General features: G+C 48.6%; 1 protein-coding gene across 5 annotated transcripts in view; it reads right to left on the bottom strand.

The window, feature by feature from the left end:
- DDX55 (DEAD-box helicase 55) overlaps positions 1 to 19,076 on the bottom strand; it is a 117,112-nt gene that overhangs the window by 30,005 nt on the left and 68,031 nt on the right. For 3 of the 5 annotated variants that reach the window (XM_068118846.2, XM_078780822.1, XM_068118844.2), the window contains exons 14-15: positions 6,268 to 6,422; positions 3,739 to 3,904 (exon numbers count right to left, since the gene is read on the bottom strand). In XM_068118846.2, the coding sequence (XP_067974947.1) occupies positions 3,755 to 3,904; positions 6,268 to 6,422 (305 nt within the window). In that variant the 3' untranslated portion in view covers positions 3,739 to 3,754. Of the gene's footprint in view, positions 1 to 3,565; positions 3,905 to 6,267; positions 6,423 to 19,076 lie in introns of those variants that run through there. The other 2 variants (XM_068118847.2, XM_068118843.2) reach the window with 1 other exon arrangement.

Below are 19,076 nucleotides of genomic sequence, written 5' to 3'. Positions count from 1 at the left end.
AGAACAGGAAGGGAAGATGAGAGAAATCCATTCAGGGCCACACGTTGCCTACGACCAGAGAGGAAATCCGCAAGCCATGAGTGGAGATTTCCCTGAATACCATAGGAGGTGAGTTTGGTGAGCAGAGCTGGGTGCCAGACCGTATCGAAGGCACGTGATATGTCAAGTGAGACAGCTCTGATTTCCTGTTTGGCATTGAGGACCTCCATCCATTGTTGAGACAGCAGAAGCAACATGTCCAGAGTAGAATGACCTGGTCTGAATCCAAAGTGATGATCAGAGATCAAGCCATTGGAGAAGAGGAAGGATTTGATATCTGAAGCAATGATGGATTCCATGACTTTTCTGATAATTGGGAGCAGACTGATTGGTCTGTAGTTGCAAGGATCTGTTTTTGCACCTTTTTTGTGTAAAGCGGTAATGTTTGCTGTTTTCCAAGATGCTGGCAGATGACCTTGAGCAAAAGAGAGGGTGAAAAGAACAGAGAGAGGGTGAGATAGAGCGACAGAGCAGGATTTTAGGACCTGAGGGCTGATGCCATCTGGTCCAGTTGCAGAATCAGAGTCGAGGTTTGATAAAAACTTCTCCACCTTGTCAGGAGAGAAGGACACAGACTCCAGGAGCAGTTGGGTTCGACTGGGAAAGGTGGGAACAGAGAGAGATGGGTTTGGGACACACGATTTTGAGGCAAACACAGAGTTGAGGCATTCGGCTTTGTCACGTGCGGTGTCAACTGTGTAGCCATTTGAGGTAAGGGAGGGGATGGAGGGGGAACAAACACCAGAAACGGATTTGACCAGACGCCACCAGGATTTGGAGGAAGGAGACAGGTTTGAGAGTTCAATCTTGAGTGTGGAGAGATAGTGCTTCCTGGCACTCCTGAGGGTAGAAACACACTTGTTTCGAGCTTGGTGGAAGGAACTGAGATTGCCTTCAGTTGGATTTGCCTTCCAAGACGCAAAGGCAAGTTGTTTCAGGGCAACTGCCTCACCACAAGATTCAGTGTACCATGGACGGGAGGAAGGGTAAGACAACTGAAGATGAGATGGGATAAATCTGTGCATGAGAGAGAGCAGTTTGCTTTGGAAGAATTCCCAGGAAGATTGATGTCAGAGGCATTAGAGATGGGAGACCAGTCCAGTTGATTGATGGCTGCTTGCAGACCGTGCCAGTCGGCCTGAGTGAAATGCCAGACTCGTCGGCGCTGAGGAGGCTCTCTGAGAATGGCCAGTGAGATGTCCACTTTAACAAGCACATGATCAGAAGAACCGGTTGGAGCAGAAGAAGAGCAGCAGACATTTGCAGGGAAGTTAGTCATAACCAAGTCCAGAAGAGAAGATACTCCATTGACTGAGATCCGGGTCGGGAAATTGACAGATTGTGTCAGTCCCAATGAGTCGCAGAAGTCCTTTGCTGAGGTGCCATGGCTGGTGAGAGATGAACCCACACCCAGCCAGCTGGCATGATGACAGTTGAAATCGCCACATATGAGGAAGAGAGAGTTTGGATGAGTTGATATAAGTTGGTCCATGTTGTCCGACAGAGAAATGTAAATTGAGTCATCACTGTTTGGAGGACGGTACAGAACACATATGAACAAAAGGTGGGAGCGGAGAGGAAGCCGTAGCCAGAGGTACTCCTGTGGGTGGGGTGGAGAGAGGGCAGTGCAGGGAGAGTGAGGAAGAGAGTTTTTGATAAAGATAGCCACCCCACCACCAGGACGAGGATCAGGTCTATCGTACCGGAGGAGGGAGTAACCAGGAAGAGATATTAAGGAATCAGAGACATCTTGAAGGAGGAAAGTTTCTGTTAAGCAGATCAAGTCTGGATTTTCAGAAGAAACCTGAATGGAGAGATCAATCAGGTTTGAGCGAAGGCCCCGGATGTTTGAGGTCCATACCGTTAGTGAGGAGAGAGGGGGAGCATCGGGTGCAGGACAGGGGAGGGGAGGGGTAGGGTCAGATGAAGGGTGAGAGGGGGATGTAGGAAGAGCAGTTGATAGTGTGTCAGAGATTACAGAAGAGTTACAAGAAAGGGAAGGATGAGGAGGACGAAAGGTTTGATGGTGATGGAATGAGGCACAGTGAGAGTTTGTTTGAGGGGGGGCAGAGGAAAGTAGAAGGTTGGGGGAGGTGGAGGTATGACATAGGAGGGAGAGGAAGTGGGGAGGAGGCAGCTTTGAGAAGGAGGTGGGAGGAGGGAGAATTTGGGAGGGATGGTTGGGGGGGAGATTTGAAGGGGAGGGGCAAGGGGGGAGTTTAGAAAGTGGATGATTAATGAAAGATGAACATATATAACAAATTGGGTTTGTTGTGATTTTCAAGTTAGCGATTCGTTTAAGAACGATGGAGGAGGGATGGAATGAATGAGAATTTAGAGCATGGAGTGATTTTGAATCATAAGAGATTGAATATTTTTTTGAAATGGAATGAGTTGAAGAGGAAATTGAAAGGAGCCTTTTAAATAAGAAGAAAAACAGCGTGTTGTAATAAACCACTGAATAAAACACTGAAGGGGATAGTTGAAACATATTTAAACAGAACTGTGAAGAACAATCTTATATTCACAAAAATACCAATGGGGAGAGGAAGCCTAGAGCGACCACGAGTCACTTGAACAGGGCAAAAGGTGGAAGGCAAGGGGAAAATGGGGGCGGGGCGAGACAGTGCACGTGGGCAGAGGCAAAATCACACGAGGAGAAAGGGAAATAATTTTTTTTTGTTTGTTTTTTTGTTTGTTTTTGGGGGGGTGTGGGGGTTACAACGTTAGACAAATAGTAGATGTTTGGTGAAGCTTGGTGGAGAAGGGGAAATCAAAAAAGCTAGCAAAACAGCGAAGGAAGGAACAACCTTCGACGGGGGAAGCCTGAGGCTGCAAGGCCTTGCTCGCGACGCGGCAAACAAACGATTAATTTATGAAAGATAAACACCGAGAAACTTCCAAGGGGGACACTATAAGTTCACACACCGAACGATAAATACAGTTTCGACAAAATACAATTGTGAACAGACTTAACTTTGAAAAACGTGGAGACCGTGTGGACCGTCGAAAACCCCTGCCACCGTCTCCAAGATCTGGAGACTATTATATTAAACATGTTATTTTTAATAGTTGATCTATTCAAATTACACAATACATATTTTAATCGATCAGATTGAGTATGACAAGGCTCTTGTGTAGATGAACTTAACACCAGCCAACTTTTTAAGGAGTATTCATCTACACAAGATACAATTACCATCCTGCCAATTAGTCAAAGAATACTCAAATCAAAAATTCACTTTAAAAGCGAAACACCTTTGGTTGTTATTTATGACCCCGCCCACTCATCCTACCGACAGTGGGAGTGCTTCTTCCTGCAGAATGTTGGCTTTTATCAAACTGGCTACAAATGACTTCTAAACTCGGTTTTATCTACAACCGAGTTCGAACACAAGTTTTGACCAATGGATTAACAATAAAAATCACCACAAGAAGCTGTTACACTCATCTTTGAGGTCGTTGAGTATTAAAAATTTTCACCTTAACCTGTTTCACACTCTTGGACAAAAAATAAGAAGAAGAATGATCTTAATTAGCTTTATAACCTCTTGACGATGCAACAGTATTTTCTTTCCATTACCTCACCACAAAGTACATTGAGGACAAACATTACCTCATGTTAAAAACAGAAAAAAGGTCAAAATGGAACGTCCATAGGGTTATATAAAACATTTTGAAAAATAAGTCCATGTTTACCCCAAGCCATCATCTCTCATTGGCTGCATTTCGAAGGTTGAACATCACCCTCAATCTGCTCCTCAAACTCTTCACGGCTGATCTGTCCTCGTTTGAGCCGCTTGAGAAGCCGCGTGTCACGAATCAGCTCATCAAGATCAGAGTCACCTTCCAGCTCCAGCACGCCCTACACAGCACACAGCATATGTAGCGCTCGAACAGCACGTTTCACAAAAAAATAACTAGAACGGCACTTGGTAGCCAGGCCAACAGTTTACATTTTGCATCCCACCGATAGGCCGGATCTGGATCAGCTTGTTCTTGTCACCTACCCAACAATCCACCAAGTTGTGTCATAATCCGTCCCCGACTTTGAGATGGTGTGCTATGTACAGTATCAGTTTTAGCCCTATCACTCAATGGTGAAGAATCACTTAAATATGGTGAAGATCCGGATCCTGATTCAAATCTTCACCAAAATTGAATCAATGCTTCCTTTTCACACACCCAACCTGTCCACCAAAGTCCGTCCAAATCCGTCCTGTTCACAAACAGACAAACAAACAGACAGACAGGGGTGAAAACATAACCTCCGTCCACCTTCGGTGGTGGAGGTAAAAATGCCACGATGATCCATTTGCTAAGAATCATACTTATCACGGGAGTATTTATAAGTACAGCAAAAGACAACAGCATTGTCGAGAAGATACTAACAGAGTAACCAGTGATAATAAAATACATCCATTTTCGTAATGTTTAATATGGATTAAAAATTGTGCTGTACTTTTATCAATTATATAAATGAACAGGATTATAACTAATTAACTGACATATGTGGGAAAATTACATGCCCGGACCAGGAATCAAACCAAGGTACCAGTGCTCTGCCATCTGAGCTATCCGGGTGACCCTGACCAAGCATGCAATTTTCCCACACATAGAATTGCCACTCTCTTTCTGTCACTACTTCCGGAGCACTTGCTGCCAACCATAGGAGCACCAACGGCCCAACGGAAAAGCGGAATTTTCTATCGTCGTCAACTCCACCCAAATCCTTTCTACTTCCAATTTTTCAGTTTTCCCCTCCTTCGAACTTCCTTCCATAATCATATTGTCCACAACATGAATCCACTGTGTCCCCTACAAAGGGACACTGCATCAGCGGCACAGCTGCTGTCCCAACAATGCCACAAACGAGTAGCCCCAAGCTGCAAACAAAATGATCAGGACTTGCAAATCTGAGATATTGCCAAAGTGATCGATGGGATGCCGTGCAAGGTCAACTCTAGGCACCTGGGAAATTATCTCCGACAGGGAACCCATTGTTGAGGGAGCAAGTAGTGAGACGTCCATCGTGAAAATTCAGTTCATTTTAGGGGGATGAAAATCAATCCTCCCCCTGATAAACTTGGGCAGTGAACACAGTACATTGTGCTGACTAACGAATGGTGTTACATGACTGATGGATACTGTCATGTGATTCACTCTCATGCTTTAAACATGAAAACGTTTACTAGTAGGAGCATTATGAGGACAAGCCAATGTGATTCAGGTAAAAACATGTTACCCTTTTAGGGCCCTTCTTTTTACGTTTACGTCAATGAGAATGGCAGATGAGAGATTTGGGAATGCTACTGAAGACGAGATGCCAATTGTTTCAATAGGAATGAGCAAGCCGACACACTACAGACAACGTTTAGGATTACGTCCTTCCCCAACTCAGTGGCAGGGTCATATCAAACGGTTTCCATGCACGCTTAACCTGTGTGAATTCCTCTTTTAGAGGTTCCTCAATGAGCAGGGCTGTTGACAATCTGAAAACAGCGATCCGGTATTGCACACTTTGTATTAGCTGAGACACTGGGAGAAGTTATAGACAACAGGTGCACACAGACGTGCTACGCTTAATCGGAATGGTGGATATTAGTGGAGGAAACACTGAAACGAGCAGGTGAAATGGTTGGGCTTGTAAAGGTCCGACACCATTAATGTCTACTTGTGTGCAAGTGGAGCTTGTATTCTGGAATCGTTTCCTTGTCCAGCTCAGGTGTCGTATAAATTATTCTCGTCACCAGGTCAATAGTGAACACCAGTTTTGGGTTCTGATCAGCACCAGGACCAGTATTGCTGTACCTTACCTCTTAAGAAACATCAGATATGATAGTGACCAGTTACATGGGATAATCATAGCAGGCATTCCCCATGATATTGATCGGTGGGATGGTCCAACTCTGATTTTGCCTTCTGCTGTCACGTCGAGCAATGGAGAAGAGAAAAACTTTTGTCTCGGAGCCATGATCACACGTATGCGTCCTTTCAAGGAGTGAAAAGGTACAAATCGCTGCTAAAAACAACCACTTCATTGCTTCGACGTCAACAGCCCCAAGCACACATCGGTGAGATATTGAAAACTAAATATGCAAAGTTACAAAACAAATGTCTGGAACACAGAAATAGCAACTTCAGCCCAGCCAACTCAAAAGGGCATTAAAATAACTTCATTCTGCAATCACAAACGTCATACAATAAACACACAAAACATGGCTTCACCTCATCAGCATTGCGCTTCGCCACTCGTTTCTTGCGTCGCTCACGCCGACGCTTTTGTTTTGACCATGGAACAGCATTCTGATTGTTACGACGACGTACCCTGGCCAAGTCTCTCTTCTTATCCACTTCTTCTCCATTGTCCCGGGATTCTTCCTCTGCAAAAGTCAGGTTTATGCTATAGTGAAGGTTTAACCAGTGATATGACTGAGGGTTTTACATGCTTTACACTGTCCAAAGAGTAAAATTATGGCGTCAGACATATCCTGACACATTGGCAGTTCTGAGCAGTCGCCACAGCAGGTAAGCAAAGCTGCAAGTAAGGCACAGCATTTCCATCTTACCATTGTCAAGAACAAAATAACAAACGCACATATATATTGTCGTGTGGCCGCCTTTGATAAAAATCAGACGGTCACGGAAGACGAATGCGAAGGCCTTAGCTCTTGAGGCGAAACTCAATGGTGGACTCAAAGACAAAAAGCTCTACAAAATTGTGCGGGATGGAGGGGCGGCGCAAGAGCCCTGCAGTCTTACCTGTTCTTCTGGGCGTCTCCAATGCCGCTGCAAATTAAATAAACCACACAGAAAACTGCGTTCAGGTATATACAGAAAATAAAACAAGGGTTTATTCACAAGGATAGCGGGACAGGAAAATACGCGTCGGTAATAAATGTCTTAATCGGGACGTCCCGACACACAGATTTCGGATACAGACAAGGGAAAATTAATTAAGGAAAATAAAACGTTCGTTATGTATGGGGAAATGTGGTGTGCGGCCTTATCTGTCTGTCGTCTTGTCCACCGTCCACACACGGCTCCAAGCTCCGGCGCGAGGAAACCCTTCGTCCACTCGCTCGCTTCGCCAGGCCCCGATGCGACTCACACCACGAGGTCCCTCGCTCCAGTACCAACACTCGCTCCCTGCACCAACAGCACCGCGAAGGGCCGAGCACGACTCCAAGCTCTGGAAGCACCGAGAAGGACCGGCTCCAAGCACCACTCCACACCAAGAGCGAACCGTCAGCACGAAGAAGAGAAGCGCAGAGAGCAAAAGATGTCGTGCAGCGCCAAGAGACCAGCGAAGAAGCCAAGAGAGAGAGAGAGAGGGCCAAAAAGAGAGACAAAATGTCGTCCCGCGAGCCCTTTTATAACCTTCGTCGACTCTGCTCCAATCTTCTCTTTTGCTGGTGCCCTGTCATTGGCCGAGTGCCTCCCGCACTGTGGTGTTGCTCGCCCCTCCCCCTGGCCAATCAACAGTCCTCCTGGGCGTGGCTCCCAGCCTTGCCACGAGGCTGGTTGCTCGGCCAGCTGGTGGTGTGGCTGGCTGCGGCCCCATCGGTGGCGCCCCGTCCTGGCTTTCTGCCTGTTTGTCTTCCACAGTCTTTGTAAGGGAAGGGAATTCAATTACTGTTGCGCACTAAGGACCTATCTAAGTGTTTATATGTGTGCGTTGCCATAAGGGACAAAGGAATGATTTCCAGGTCTGACACACAGGGGTTTATCTTAGTCCCTACCATATTTAACACCCGAACATCCTTCTATGTTCACAGGTATACTCTTATCCCGACAAACCGCCTAAAACACAGAACTTATTACAAGGTAGATTCCCTACCACGACAGTCGAAGCATGTTAACGATACAGATCTACCTGACTCTAGATATTCCTTTACCCCCCGACATAACAATATATATAATGTGTGTGTATGTATATATATATACTCATATATATATATATATATATATATATATATATATATATATATATATACATACACACACACACACACTAGCAGAAGTACCCGGCATGGGGAGGGGAGGGGGGAGGGGAGGGGAACGGGGGGGAGGGGAGGGGAGAAGAGGGGGAGGGGAGAAGAGGGGGAGGGGAGAAGAGGGGGAGGGGAGAGGGGAGAAGAGGGGGAGGGGAGAGGGGAGAAGAGGGGGAGGGGAGAAGAGGGGGAGGGGAGAGGGGAGAAGAGGGGGAGGGGAGAGGGGAGAAGAGGGGGAGGGGAGAGGGGAGAAGAGGGGGGAGGGAGAGGGGAGAAGAGGGGGGAGGGAGAGGGGAGAAGAGGGGGGAGGGAGAGGGGAGAAGAGGGGGGAGGGGGAGAGGGGAAAAGAGGGGGGATGGGGAGGGGGAGAGGGGAGAAGAGGGGGGGATGGGGAGGGATGGGAGGGGGAAGGGGGTGGGAGGGGGGGAGGGGTGGGAGGGGGAGGGGAGAGGGGGGAGGGGAGAAGAGGGGGGAGGGGGAGGGGAGGGGTAGGGGAGGAGGAGGGGAGGGGTAGGGGAGGAGGGGGGAGGGGGAGGGGGAGGGGAGGAGGGAGGGGAGGGGAGGAGGGAGAGGGAGGGGTGGGGAGGGGGAGGGGGAGGGATGGGAGAGGGAGAGGAGTGAGGGGGGAGGGGGAGGTGGGAGGAGGAGGGGTGAGGGGGAGGAGGAGGGGGAGGGGAGGAGGAGGGGGAGGGGGAGGAGGAGGGGGAGGGGGAGGAGGAGGGGGGAGGGGGAGGAGGAGGGGGGAGGGGGAGGAAGGGGAGGGGGGGTGGGGAGGGGGTGGGGTAGGGGTGGGGAAGGGGTAGGGCAGAAAGGAAGGGGTAGGGGGAAAGGGAGGAGCATGGGGGAAAGGGAGGGGAGGGGTATGGGGAAGGGGTGGGGCGGAAAGGAAGGGGTAGGGGGGAAAGGGAGGGGCATGGGGGAAAGGGAGGGGGAGGGGGAGGGGGAAGTGTAGGGGGAGGGGAGGGGGGCAAGGGAGGGGGAGCGGGAGGGAGGGGGAGGAGGGAAGGGGAGGGAAGGGGAGGGGAGGGATATAGATGGTTACTGGCAATTGATCACATCCACAAATGATGTAATCCACACAATTTATGTACTATACATAACGTTAATAGGAATACATGGCCGTGTAGATGGGAAATACAGTTTGTTTGAAATAAATCACAAATATCAGATGAAAGTGAAAAAAAACGTATGTGGTGTGAATGGCAATGTTCCTCGCTGAAATGTGAAAAAACTGAATTACGTGCGAATGCATAACTGTGAGATTATGGCGGCAAAGTTGGAACATCGCGTGATCGCTCTGAGCGAATCAGCACGCTGCTCTGCGACCAGCTGAGATTCCGTGTATAATGTTCCTCGCTGAAATGCGCTGAGGTAAATATGAATAAAAAATTCGATATATTTTCACTTTTACGTTTTGGCTAACTCGCTCGCGAACCTGACGAAGATCCTGAGCAAGGATCGCTACGTTATGCTAACGCTACGTTAGCTACGCTACGTTACGCTACGTTCGCTACATTATGGCTAAAAATATGGATCTAAAGATGAAAGAAAAAAAAACGTATGTGGTGTGAATGGCAATGTTCCTCGCTGAAATGTGAAAAAACTGAATTACGTGCGAACGCATAACTGTGAGATTATGGCGGAAAAGTTGGAACATCACGTGATCGCTCTGAGCGAATCAGCGCGCTGCTCTGCCATTCCGGTCATAATATTCCTCGCTGAAATGCGCTGACGTAAAAATATGGTTTAAAAATATTATGAAATAAATTTTTAGGTCGACCATGTTCGTACCAGGTTCAATGGCCATGTTTGTGCCAAATATCAAGTTTGTGAGCCTCTCCGTTTAGGAGTCTCTCGGTAACATTACACATACACACACAAACTGTGTTTTATATATATATATATATATATATATAACTATATATATATATGTATATATATATATATATATATATATATATATATATATATATATATATATATATATATATATATATATATATATATATATATATATATATATATATATATATATATACAGTGGAACCTTGACTTACGAGTGCCCCCAACTTACGAGTTTTTCGAGATACGAGCCGTCGCTCGGGCGGTTTATTGCTTTGAGATGCGAGCCGAGATCCGAGTTACGAGCTTTCGCCACCCGGTCACGTGGTTATCTTGCCGTGCAAGTACAGTATCTCTGTCGTATAGCGCTGCATTTTTGTTTTCGCATGTTGGTTATTTTGAGTTTTGCCGCCAGGTGGGTTCTGGTCACGTGGTTATCTTGCCGTGCACGTACAGTATCTCTGTCGTATAGCGCTGCATTTTCGTTTTCGCATGTTGGTTATTTTGAGTTTACGCCGTCAGGTGGGTTCCGGTCACGTGGTTATCTTGCCGTGCACGTACAGTATCTCTGTCGTATAGCGCTGCATTTTTGTTTTCGCATGTTGGTTATTTTGAGTTTTGCCGCCAGGTGGGTTCTGGTCACGTGGTTATCTTGCCGTGCACGTACAGTATCTCTGTCGTATAGCGCTGCATTTTTGTTTTCGCATTTTGGTTATTTTGGAAAATTCCATGTTCATGTCGAACATTTCATGTTCATGTTCATGTTTTCATGTTCATGCCATGCCAGGCCACAACTTGTTCAGAGTGCCGGCGATAGCTCGCCTTCTCTTTGTGGAAAACACGGTGAGATCCTTAACATCCAACAACTAATGGGACGCAAACGGGGCGCCCAGTTTAGCGGTACACACATTGATGAATCACCCTGCCTGTGATTCACCCATGACAGGTTATAGCTGGGTCGGGATTCAAACCCAGGCTGGACAGTTTAGACTTTAGAGTCAAGTGTGCGTACCTCCAGTCCAGGCCATCCTGCCAACTTGTATGCTGCATACAGGTGAAATATAAAGCGCGAGATATTTTTATATATACTGTATATTTTTTTAAAAATTGGTGTGGTTTTTGGCGGGCTGGAACGGATTAATAGCATTTCAATGCATTTCAATGGGGAAATTTGATTTGAGATACGAGCAATTTGAGTTACGAGCTCGGTCACAGAACGAATTAAACTCGTAAGTCAAGGTTCCAATGTATATATATATATATATATATATAGTTACGGTCCGCGGTTAAGGATGTTGTTTTCCGAGCGAAGGCACCGCGACCTAACAGTTTCCCCGACTAAACCCGATTCACCCAGACGTTGGCCGTATCGCGCCACAACTACTCAATATGGAAAAGACTAAGACGACGAATGCAAAGAGGAAGAAGAAGAAGACGTACAGAAGAGTAACGGGGTTTATTATTATTTACACACACATAAGCAAAAAGAGCAGTCACGGGTATTTACAGCGGACATGAAAAAAACAGGTAACAGTGAAAATTACTAGCTTATACAGACTTAGTTACCTACCCAGGACAGAACAAACAAAGACGACTCACACGGGGAATGATGATAGGAATTGGCTGGAAGGAGAGGAAAGTCCAATTGGTTCGGCAGCACGAATCGGCGCGTTGGGCAGCCGCCGTTCCTCCGCGGCCCTGCTCCAAACCGCCGTCCAGGCCCCAAATGGCTGGCGAGCGTTGTGGCTGCTGGGGACGCTGCTGCTGCTGCTGCTGCTGCTGTAGACGCTGCCGCTGGCGAGCAAGGTGACGAATAGCAGGCTTTTGCGCTTCCCTGGATGACCTCTGCTTTTGGACCTCACAACTCAGCTCTTGTCATAGCTCATCTCAGATCTCAGCTCATCTCTCGTAAAAGCTCCTCTCCTTTCTCAGCCCATCTCATGTCTCTTTCGGGAACGTCCCACGGCGGCTTATATAGGCCCCGCCCCTCAACCTTTGCGAACCTCCTTGCTGTTCCTTTCCACACCCTCTCCAAGTCCAACCCCTTGTTCGTGGTTGGTTGAGTGGGGCTGACTCAGTCCTCCCCTCTCTGACGAGGTGGGGACCCGCCTTTCTTCCCCAACCCTGCCTCGTGGTCAATGGCGGCAATTGGAGGGGATGTAATTGGCAATCGAGGCTTGGCAATGACGAAAGGGGGAAATGGAGGTTTTTGGGAATGGGAATGAAGGGAATCTATCTCTTTTACTTGGTGCAATGGAGTGTCATTCTAACGGAAGACAAGGCCTTACTCTAAAACACATAATAAGGATATAAACTACTGAACAAGGGTTTTATCGTGTCCTTCAATGTGGTGTTTCATGGAATTAACTACCGGGACGCCCTTTTTACCTTTACACAACTCCGGAGGCAGGAGGGGCCATAATCAACAATGTTACACAACAATTTACCACAATACAATACACACAATCAAAAAAATGCAATCCTCATATCCGCAACACTGCACCCTCCTCCTCTTAGGCACGTCCCGGGCCTATAACTTTCATTTAGTGTGACACGTAGGTGTAGTTCCCTCTACTTTTAACCTGACCCTGAGTGCTACAGTTTTAAAACATAAATAAATACGTCCCGCTGCTCCATTGCACCCTGCCTAACAGACTCACGCCCACAGTTAACCGAATTGCGGAATGGTCTTCAAACTACACACTGACGGTGGGGAGCATTATTTACAATGATGCTACTTTTATTTACAAAACGCAACCCAGGACCTGTGATTGTTCTTTCTGGGGGGGGGAGACAGTCTGCTCTGCATCGACGCACCATGAAAGCACCCAAAATGCACCAAAACACCCTCAAGCACCAATCGGTGCAGTCACCACAGTTCACTGAATAAAATAAATCGACAACCCCTAACCCTGCAGGTGGTCTCTTGCTCTTCGGCTCCCTCTGCTGGCTATTTACTTTCTTCCAGATGTTGTCATTTCCTTTCATTTTCTTACTGGCAGCCTATTTGAGCATAAAATGAAATGCACCCAACGTGTCCATTTTTATTTATTTATGGCCCACAGGGCCGACTAGTGTGGTTCACCTGTGGGGCATCGGTGCCCTGTGGCCAAGGTCCGCCAGCAAGATTTCGGGCCCTCATGGCCGGTTCCAGCAGAGGGGCCATGCCCCAACCCATGGGGTCCATAAGTGGTGCTCGGCCACAGACATGTGGTCCATAATGTGGTACATCGATGCAGACAGCTGGTTCTGGGAGTTCCGGGCGCACAATGGCGGACTCACGCACGCTCCCCTCGGCGCCCAATGGCGCACAGGTCATGTGGGAGACAAAAGGGGGGAGAGACAGATGAGCGAGGGGTAAGGTCACAAGGGTACACATCAATAAGGCAATGCAAGGTGAAATGCGTACGGAGGGCGAAGTGAGAAAGCTCGTCCCTACCGTAAGTCACCCCCCTGTCACCTACACTACCCTTGCCCTTACCCCATATGTACAGAAATCTACACATTTACAAATTCGTCGCTACTGTCACGTCTCCCCATATCTCTTCTATTCCAAATTCGTCACCACAATCCCTCTATCCAAAATTTGCCATCACCCAATTCATCATCAACCCTCATAAGGAGGAAGAGATGGAACATCAAGGCACAATGTCACACCCACGTCATGATGCGTCTCACATTCCAAACATTTGCATCAATAAAAATAATAAAAACCACCTGGCATGGTGTGGAGTACCTGTCACCTCAGGTGAGTGCATGTAGATGGTGCGAGGAGATTTTCATCCTAACTACTTTCTAAATGACATTAATACTCGTTACACTACCCGGGGTCTTTCCCTGCCAATCCATTGGCCATCTTACACGATGGGTTCTAAAAACCAATTCCCATTGACCAAACTGTGGTGCTTCTCAATTTGGGGTCTCACTCCCCCGATTCATCTCCCGGTGCCCTTGCACAATTTCTGGGCTGGGGCGTGTAGCTCTCCCAGCAGGTCTACCCACCTGCCCACCTCCACCACTGTAGTTACCACCCGAGCTTACCTAGCTCCTCACCCTAACCTAACTAACTGGGGAAGGCCCCTCCTGGCTCTGTCACCCCTTGGCGCCCTCTGGCACTGGGCTACCCGGGTCCGTCCTCCGGATCCTCGGGCCCCATCCACAACTACCGGCTCCCAGAGCCCACCTGCGGCCTCACCTGGCCGACATCCTTTCAGTGGTGGAGTGCCCAAACCAACTACACACTAACAGGCTACACGCCCAGCCATTTCCACAACACTAATGCACCCATCCAATCACCATTCTTCCACCCGCACCACAGATGCCAATATCCAACCACAATTTACCTATACCCTCTACCTAACACTTACACTACCCGCCCCGGGTATTCGTGATGGGGGTCCACTCTTCCCCCATTCACACCTTCGCACCATCCACTCCACTCCACAATTTCCATCATACTCACTCCACGACCATCCATTCCAATACCCCATATATTCCAGACCATTTATTCCATACACCTGTATTTCACACAACCATTCTCCATACACCTGTTGTTGCACACCTGTGCAATCATACCTGGTGCCACCTGCACCCTCCTTCCTTCCTGGACCATTTGGTCAACACAACACACATCACCATCACTCCCTCATACACTGCTCCATCCACCTGTTCAGTTGCACACCTGTGCAATCACACCTGTTCAATCACACCTGTTCACCATACACTTCCAATCCTCAAACACACGGCATCATCTCATCTAACTACTCCCCTCTGAAACTTGCGCTTCCCAGTCGCCCCTTTAAACTATTGCGCTCCCTCGTCATTATCATCCACACTAATCTACCTGCGTCCCCACTACAGGTATCCTTGTCACTAACTAACCTTAACGTTACCTAACGTCATCTCTCTAGATCCCTACACACTATATATCCTAACCCTCCCGGGCTAGTTTTCACTGCCATCAACCCCATAAAACTAGTGCTCCTTTGCCCCCGCTGTGAGGGATGGTGGATTGGCCATCCCATCACATGGGGCATCTCCCACTACCAATTTTGCTCACCAAATTTCAGCCAATCAAAAATTTTGCCAATCACTCTACCAATCACTGTACCATTACCAATCATCACGCTGCCAATCCTTTGCCAATCATCAAATTTTGTTTTTCTAATTTCGGGTCCAGACCACTATCCTCATCATTACAGTCTACTTACTAATGCCTCTCGGTGCGCCAATTCACTCCTACAGCCCGGCTTCGCACGGCCGAGCAATGAATGCGGGTTGTTTGGTGCCGGCGGCTGGATGCGTCCGGCACTCGGTGCAGGGAAGGACGCTTACCCGGGCCGAGGTCCCACGCACCACCTCGGCACGGAGCCATCCCATGGCCCGATCTCGACCTGCCGGAACGCCTCAACAAAAGGGGGTCGCCATGACGACCCTTCCTATCGGGCTGCCCGTTCCGCCTAGCGGAGCACGGACGCGGCCGTTCCAAACGCGGCCCAGCGTGGATCACGTACAGCGGTCCTTTCGAACCCGCCGTGGTTCGGATCCCCGCTGGTCCTCGCGGCACGCGAAGCTGCCCGACGCGCACCGAGGGCCCGATTCGGCTAAATGTCATTCTAACCGCTAACCCGGTTACCGTCGATGCCTCACCTGCATGCTTACACGCATACGCTACCCCTTTCACCCTCACTGAGCTCGATGCTCCAACGCCGCCCGTACACCCCGCGTGCTTCGTTATTGCACTCGTTCTTTCGCTCACAGACTTGGTCACACACCTGACCACTGAACACCTTTGCACACACTCGTCGTTCGCACACCTCACCAACACACCTCTTCGCGCCCCCTCCTCGGTCACCTCCTCCGTGACAATCACAGGTGTGCTCTCACTCGCACACCCAACCACGTGCCTCACTACCAACTCAAGTGTGCATTCCCACACACGCTCTGCCATTCCAGGTGTGCATCCTTCCATTCCAGGTGTACATCCTCTCTCACCTGTCACAACCAACTCACGCTCCGTGTCACTCTCACTACTTTCACCACCACTCTTGACAGCGCACTCACCCTTACTCTCGACAGCACACTCTTTCCTTATGCACCTGTCCGTTACACACCTTTCTCGCGCACACTCTTGCATTACATCCTCTGTAACACTCACCACAGGCATGCATGCTTCCGTTACATCCTCTGTAACACTCCTCACTACACGCTTCCATGTGCTCCCTCGCACACGCGCTACGACCGACTCACTCTCGACAGCACACTCTCTCCTTGGCGCGCACATTTTCCTCACACACCCCAGAGTCGGACATTCTCGCACACCTCCTCCTTCGCACACCGTACCTGTCGCACACTTCACCAACGGCCTCTCACGAACACCCGGGTCCAAAGCAACCCCCAAGCCGACTGAAGCTCCTCTCACATCATGTACATTTCCGCATATATCGCCACTCACCTTGACACCTCGTCTCCGCACCTCCTCTGCCACCTGCAAACTCTTTATTTGGTTAGTGAGCACATCATCACGATTCGAGCACAGACCTTGTACCAATTCCATTACCTCCTCCTTTATTTCCTTTTTAGTTTCCCTTCGTCTCTTCTTAATTTCACTCACCCCTTCTTCCACCTCCTCTAATTTTTCCTTTACCTCCTTCATCTCCCGGTGCGCCCCCTCTATCTCTTCCTCTAACGCCACTTTAACCGTTTCTATGTGCGTCCTCACCTCCCGGTCCTTCGTCTCCATTACTTCTGTCACCTCTTCCAACTTCTTCGTCAACCCCTCATGTACCATCTGACATTCCTTCTGTGTCGCTATTAATTCATTTTTAATGTCTTTTTGTGTCGCTTTTAATCCCCCGATTAGTGCAGTGTTCTTTTCCACTTGGTCCACTAGTTCCTTTTGTCTCACTGTCAGCTGTTCTACTCCCCTCGTCAGACCCTCTATTCCCCCTTGTAACCTCGCCGTATTATTCCTCACTTCTTTCTCCATACGCTTTCCACCTCCTCTATCTGCTCTCCCATTTGTTTAATTTCTCGGGCGGATTGCTCCCCTATCTCCCGCAATTTGCCTTCCATCTTATTTTCTAACCCCATTAACCCATTTTTCACCCCCTCTATCTGATTCTCCTGGGCAGCCATTCTATTTTCCACCCCCGTTAACCCATTCTTTACCTCTTTTATCCCGTTGTCTAACCCCTCAAATTTCTTGTCTAATCCCTCAAATTTCTTGTCTAATCCCTCACCGGTACCCCTCGCTTCGTCCCTCATTACCCCCATTTGGCCCTCTAATCGCTCACTATCAGCCCTCGCTTCATCCCTCATTCTGCTTTCCATCCCTTCCATTTGGTTTCTCATCCCCCTGTTCTCTTCCCTCTCCTCATCCGCCTTGACCATGAAGGCCTGCATCTGCTGCATGAATAGGTCCCAGTTCATTGGTTCCGCGGCCGTGGCCCCCTCAACCACGTGCGCGAGAGCGCCATTTTGTGCACCTGATACCCCCTCAACCACATTGCCAATGTTCTCCTCCTCCCTTTCCTCCACATACATTTCCCCGAGGTCCTGGGTCAATTCTACCCCGTCTATCTCTCCCACCGGCATCCCGTCGCCTTGACCAGCCATGGCACGATTTCAAAATTCGGGTTTTGCTTTAAAACACAAATTTCCAGCAGCTCGTAATTTTGAGCGCGTTAAGCGCGCTTCGGGTCCGATCCCACTCCTGACACCAATTGTTACGGTCCGCGGTTAAGGATGTTCTTTGCCGAGCGAAGGCACCGCAACCTAACAGTTTCCCCGACTAAACCCGATTCACCCAGACGTTGGCCGTATCGCGCCACAGCTACTCAATATGGAAAAGACTAAGACGACGAATGCAAAGAGGAAGAAGAAGAAGACGTACAGAAGAGTAACGGGGTTTATTATTATTTACACACACATAAGCAAAAAGAGCAGTCACGGGTATTTACAGCGGACATGAAAAAAACAGGTAACACAGTGAAAATTACTAGCTTATACAGACTTAGTTACCTACCCAGGACAGAACAAACAAAGACGACTCACACGGGGAATGATGATAGGAATTGGCTGGAAGGAGAGGAAAGTCCAATTGGTTCGGCAGCACGAATCGGCGCGTTGGGCAGCCGCCGTTCCTCCGCAGCCCTGCTCCAAACCGCCGTCCAGGCCCCAAATGGCTGGCGAGCGTTGTGGCTGCTGGGGACGCTGCTGCTGCTGCTGCTGTAGACGCTGCCGCTGGCGAGCAAGGTGACGAATAGCAGGCTTTTGCGCTTCCCTGGATGACCTCTGCTTTTGGACCTCACAACTCAGCTCTTGTCATAGCTCATCTCAGATCTCAGCTCATCTCTCGTAAAAGCTCCTCTCCTTTCTCAGCCCATCTCATGTCTCTTTCGGGAACGTCCCGCGGCGGCTTATATAGGCCCCGCCCCTCAACCTTTGCGAACCTCCTTGCTGTTCCTTTCCACACCCTCTCCAAGTCCAACCCCTTGTTCGTGGTTGGTTGAGTGGGGCTGACTCACTCCTCCCCTCTCTGACGAGGTGGGGACCCGCCTTTCTTCCCCAACCCTGCCTCGTGGTCAATGGCGGCAATTGGAGGGGATGTAATTGGCAATCGAGGCTTGGCAATGACGAAAGGGGGAAATGGAGGTTTTTGGGAATGGGAATGAAGGGAATCTATCTCTTTTACTTGGTGCAATGGAGTGTCATTCTAATGGAAGACAAGGCCTTACTCTAAAACACATAATAAGGATATAAACTACTGAACAAGGGTTTTATCGTGTCCTTCAATGTGGTGTTTCATGGAATTAACTACCGGGACGCCCTTTTTACCTTTACACAACTCCGGAGGCAGGAGGGGCCATAATCAACAATGTTACACAACAATTTACCACAATACAATACACACAATCAAAAAAATGCAATCCTCATATCCGCAACAATATATATATATATATATATATACTGTGTGTATATACATACATACATACATACATACATACAAACATACATTACATACATATATATTGTTACAGACGCGGTTTTGGATGTTAGTTTACCGAGCGGTTTGGTATGACCGCGTCTGCACAGTTTACCCGATTATACTCGAACGTTGGCCGAGTCGCGCTACGCTAGATCAATGAAGGAAAGGACACAACGGCTGGGTTATATGACACGACACCAGGGGTACAGTTC

Source organism: Myxine glutinosa, chromosome 6 (assembly GCF_964187855.1).
Source record: "Myxine glutinosa chromosome 6, kmMyxGlut1.1, whole genome shotgun sequence".
Lineage (NCBI taxonomy): Eukaryota > Metazoa > Chordata > Myxini > Myxiniformes > Myxinidae > Myxine > Myxine glutinosa.
This window is presented reverse-complemented; position numbering and strand designations above follow the sequence as displayed.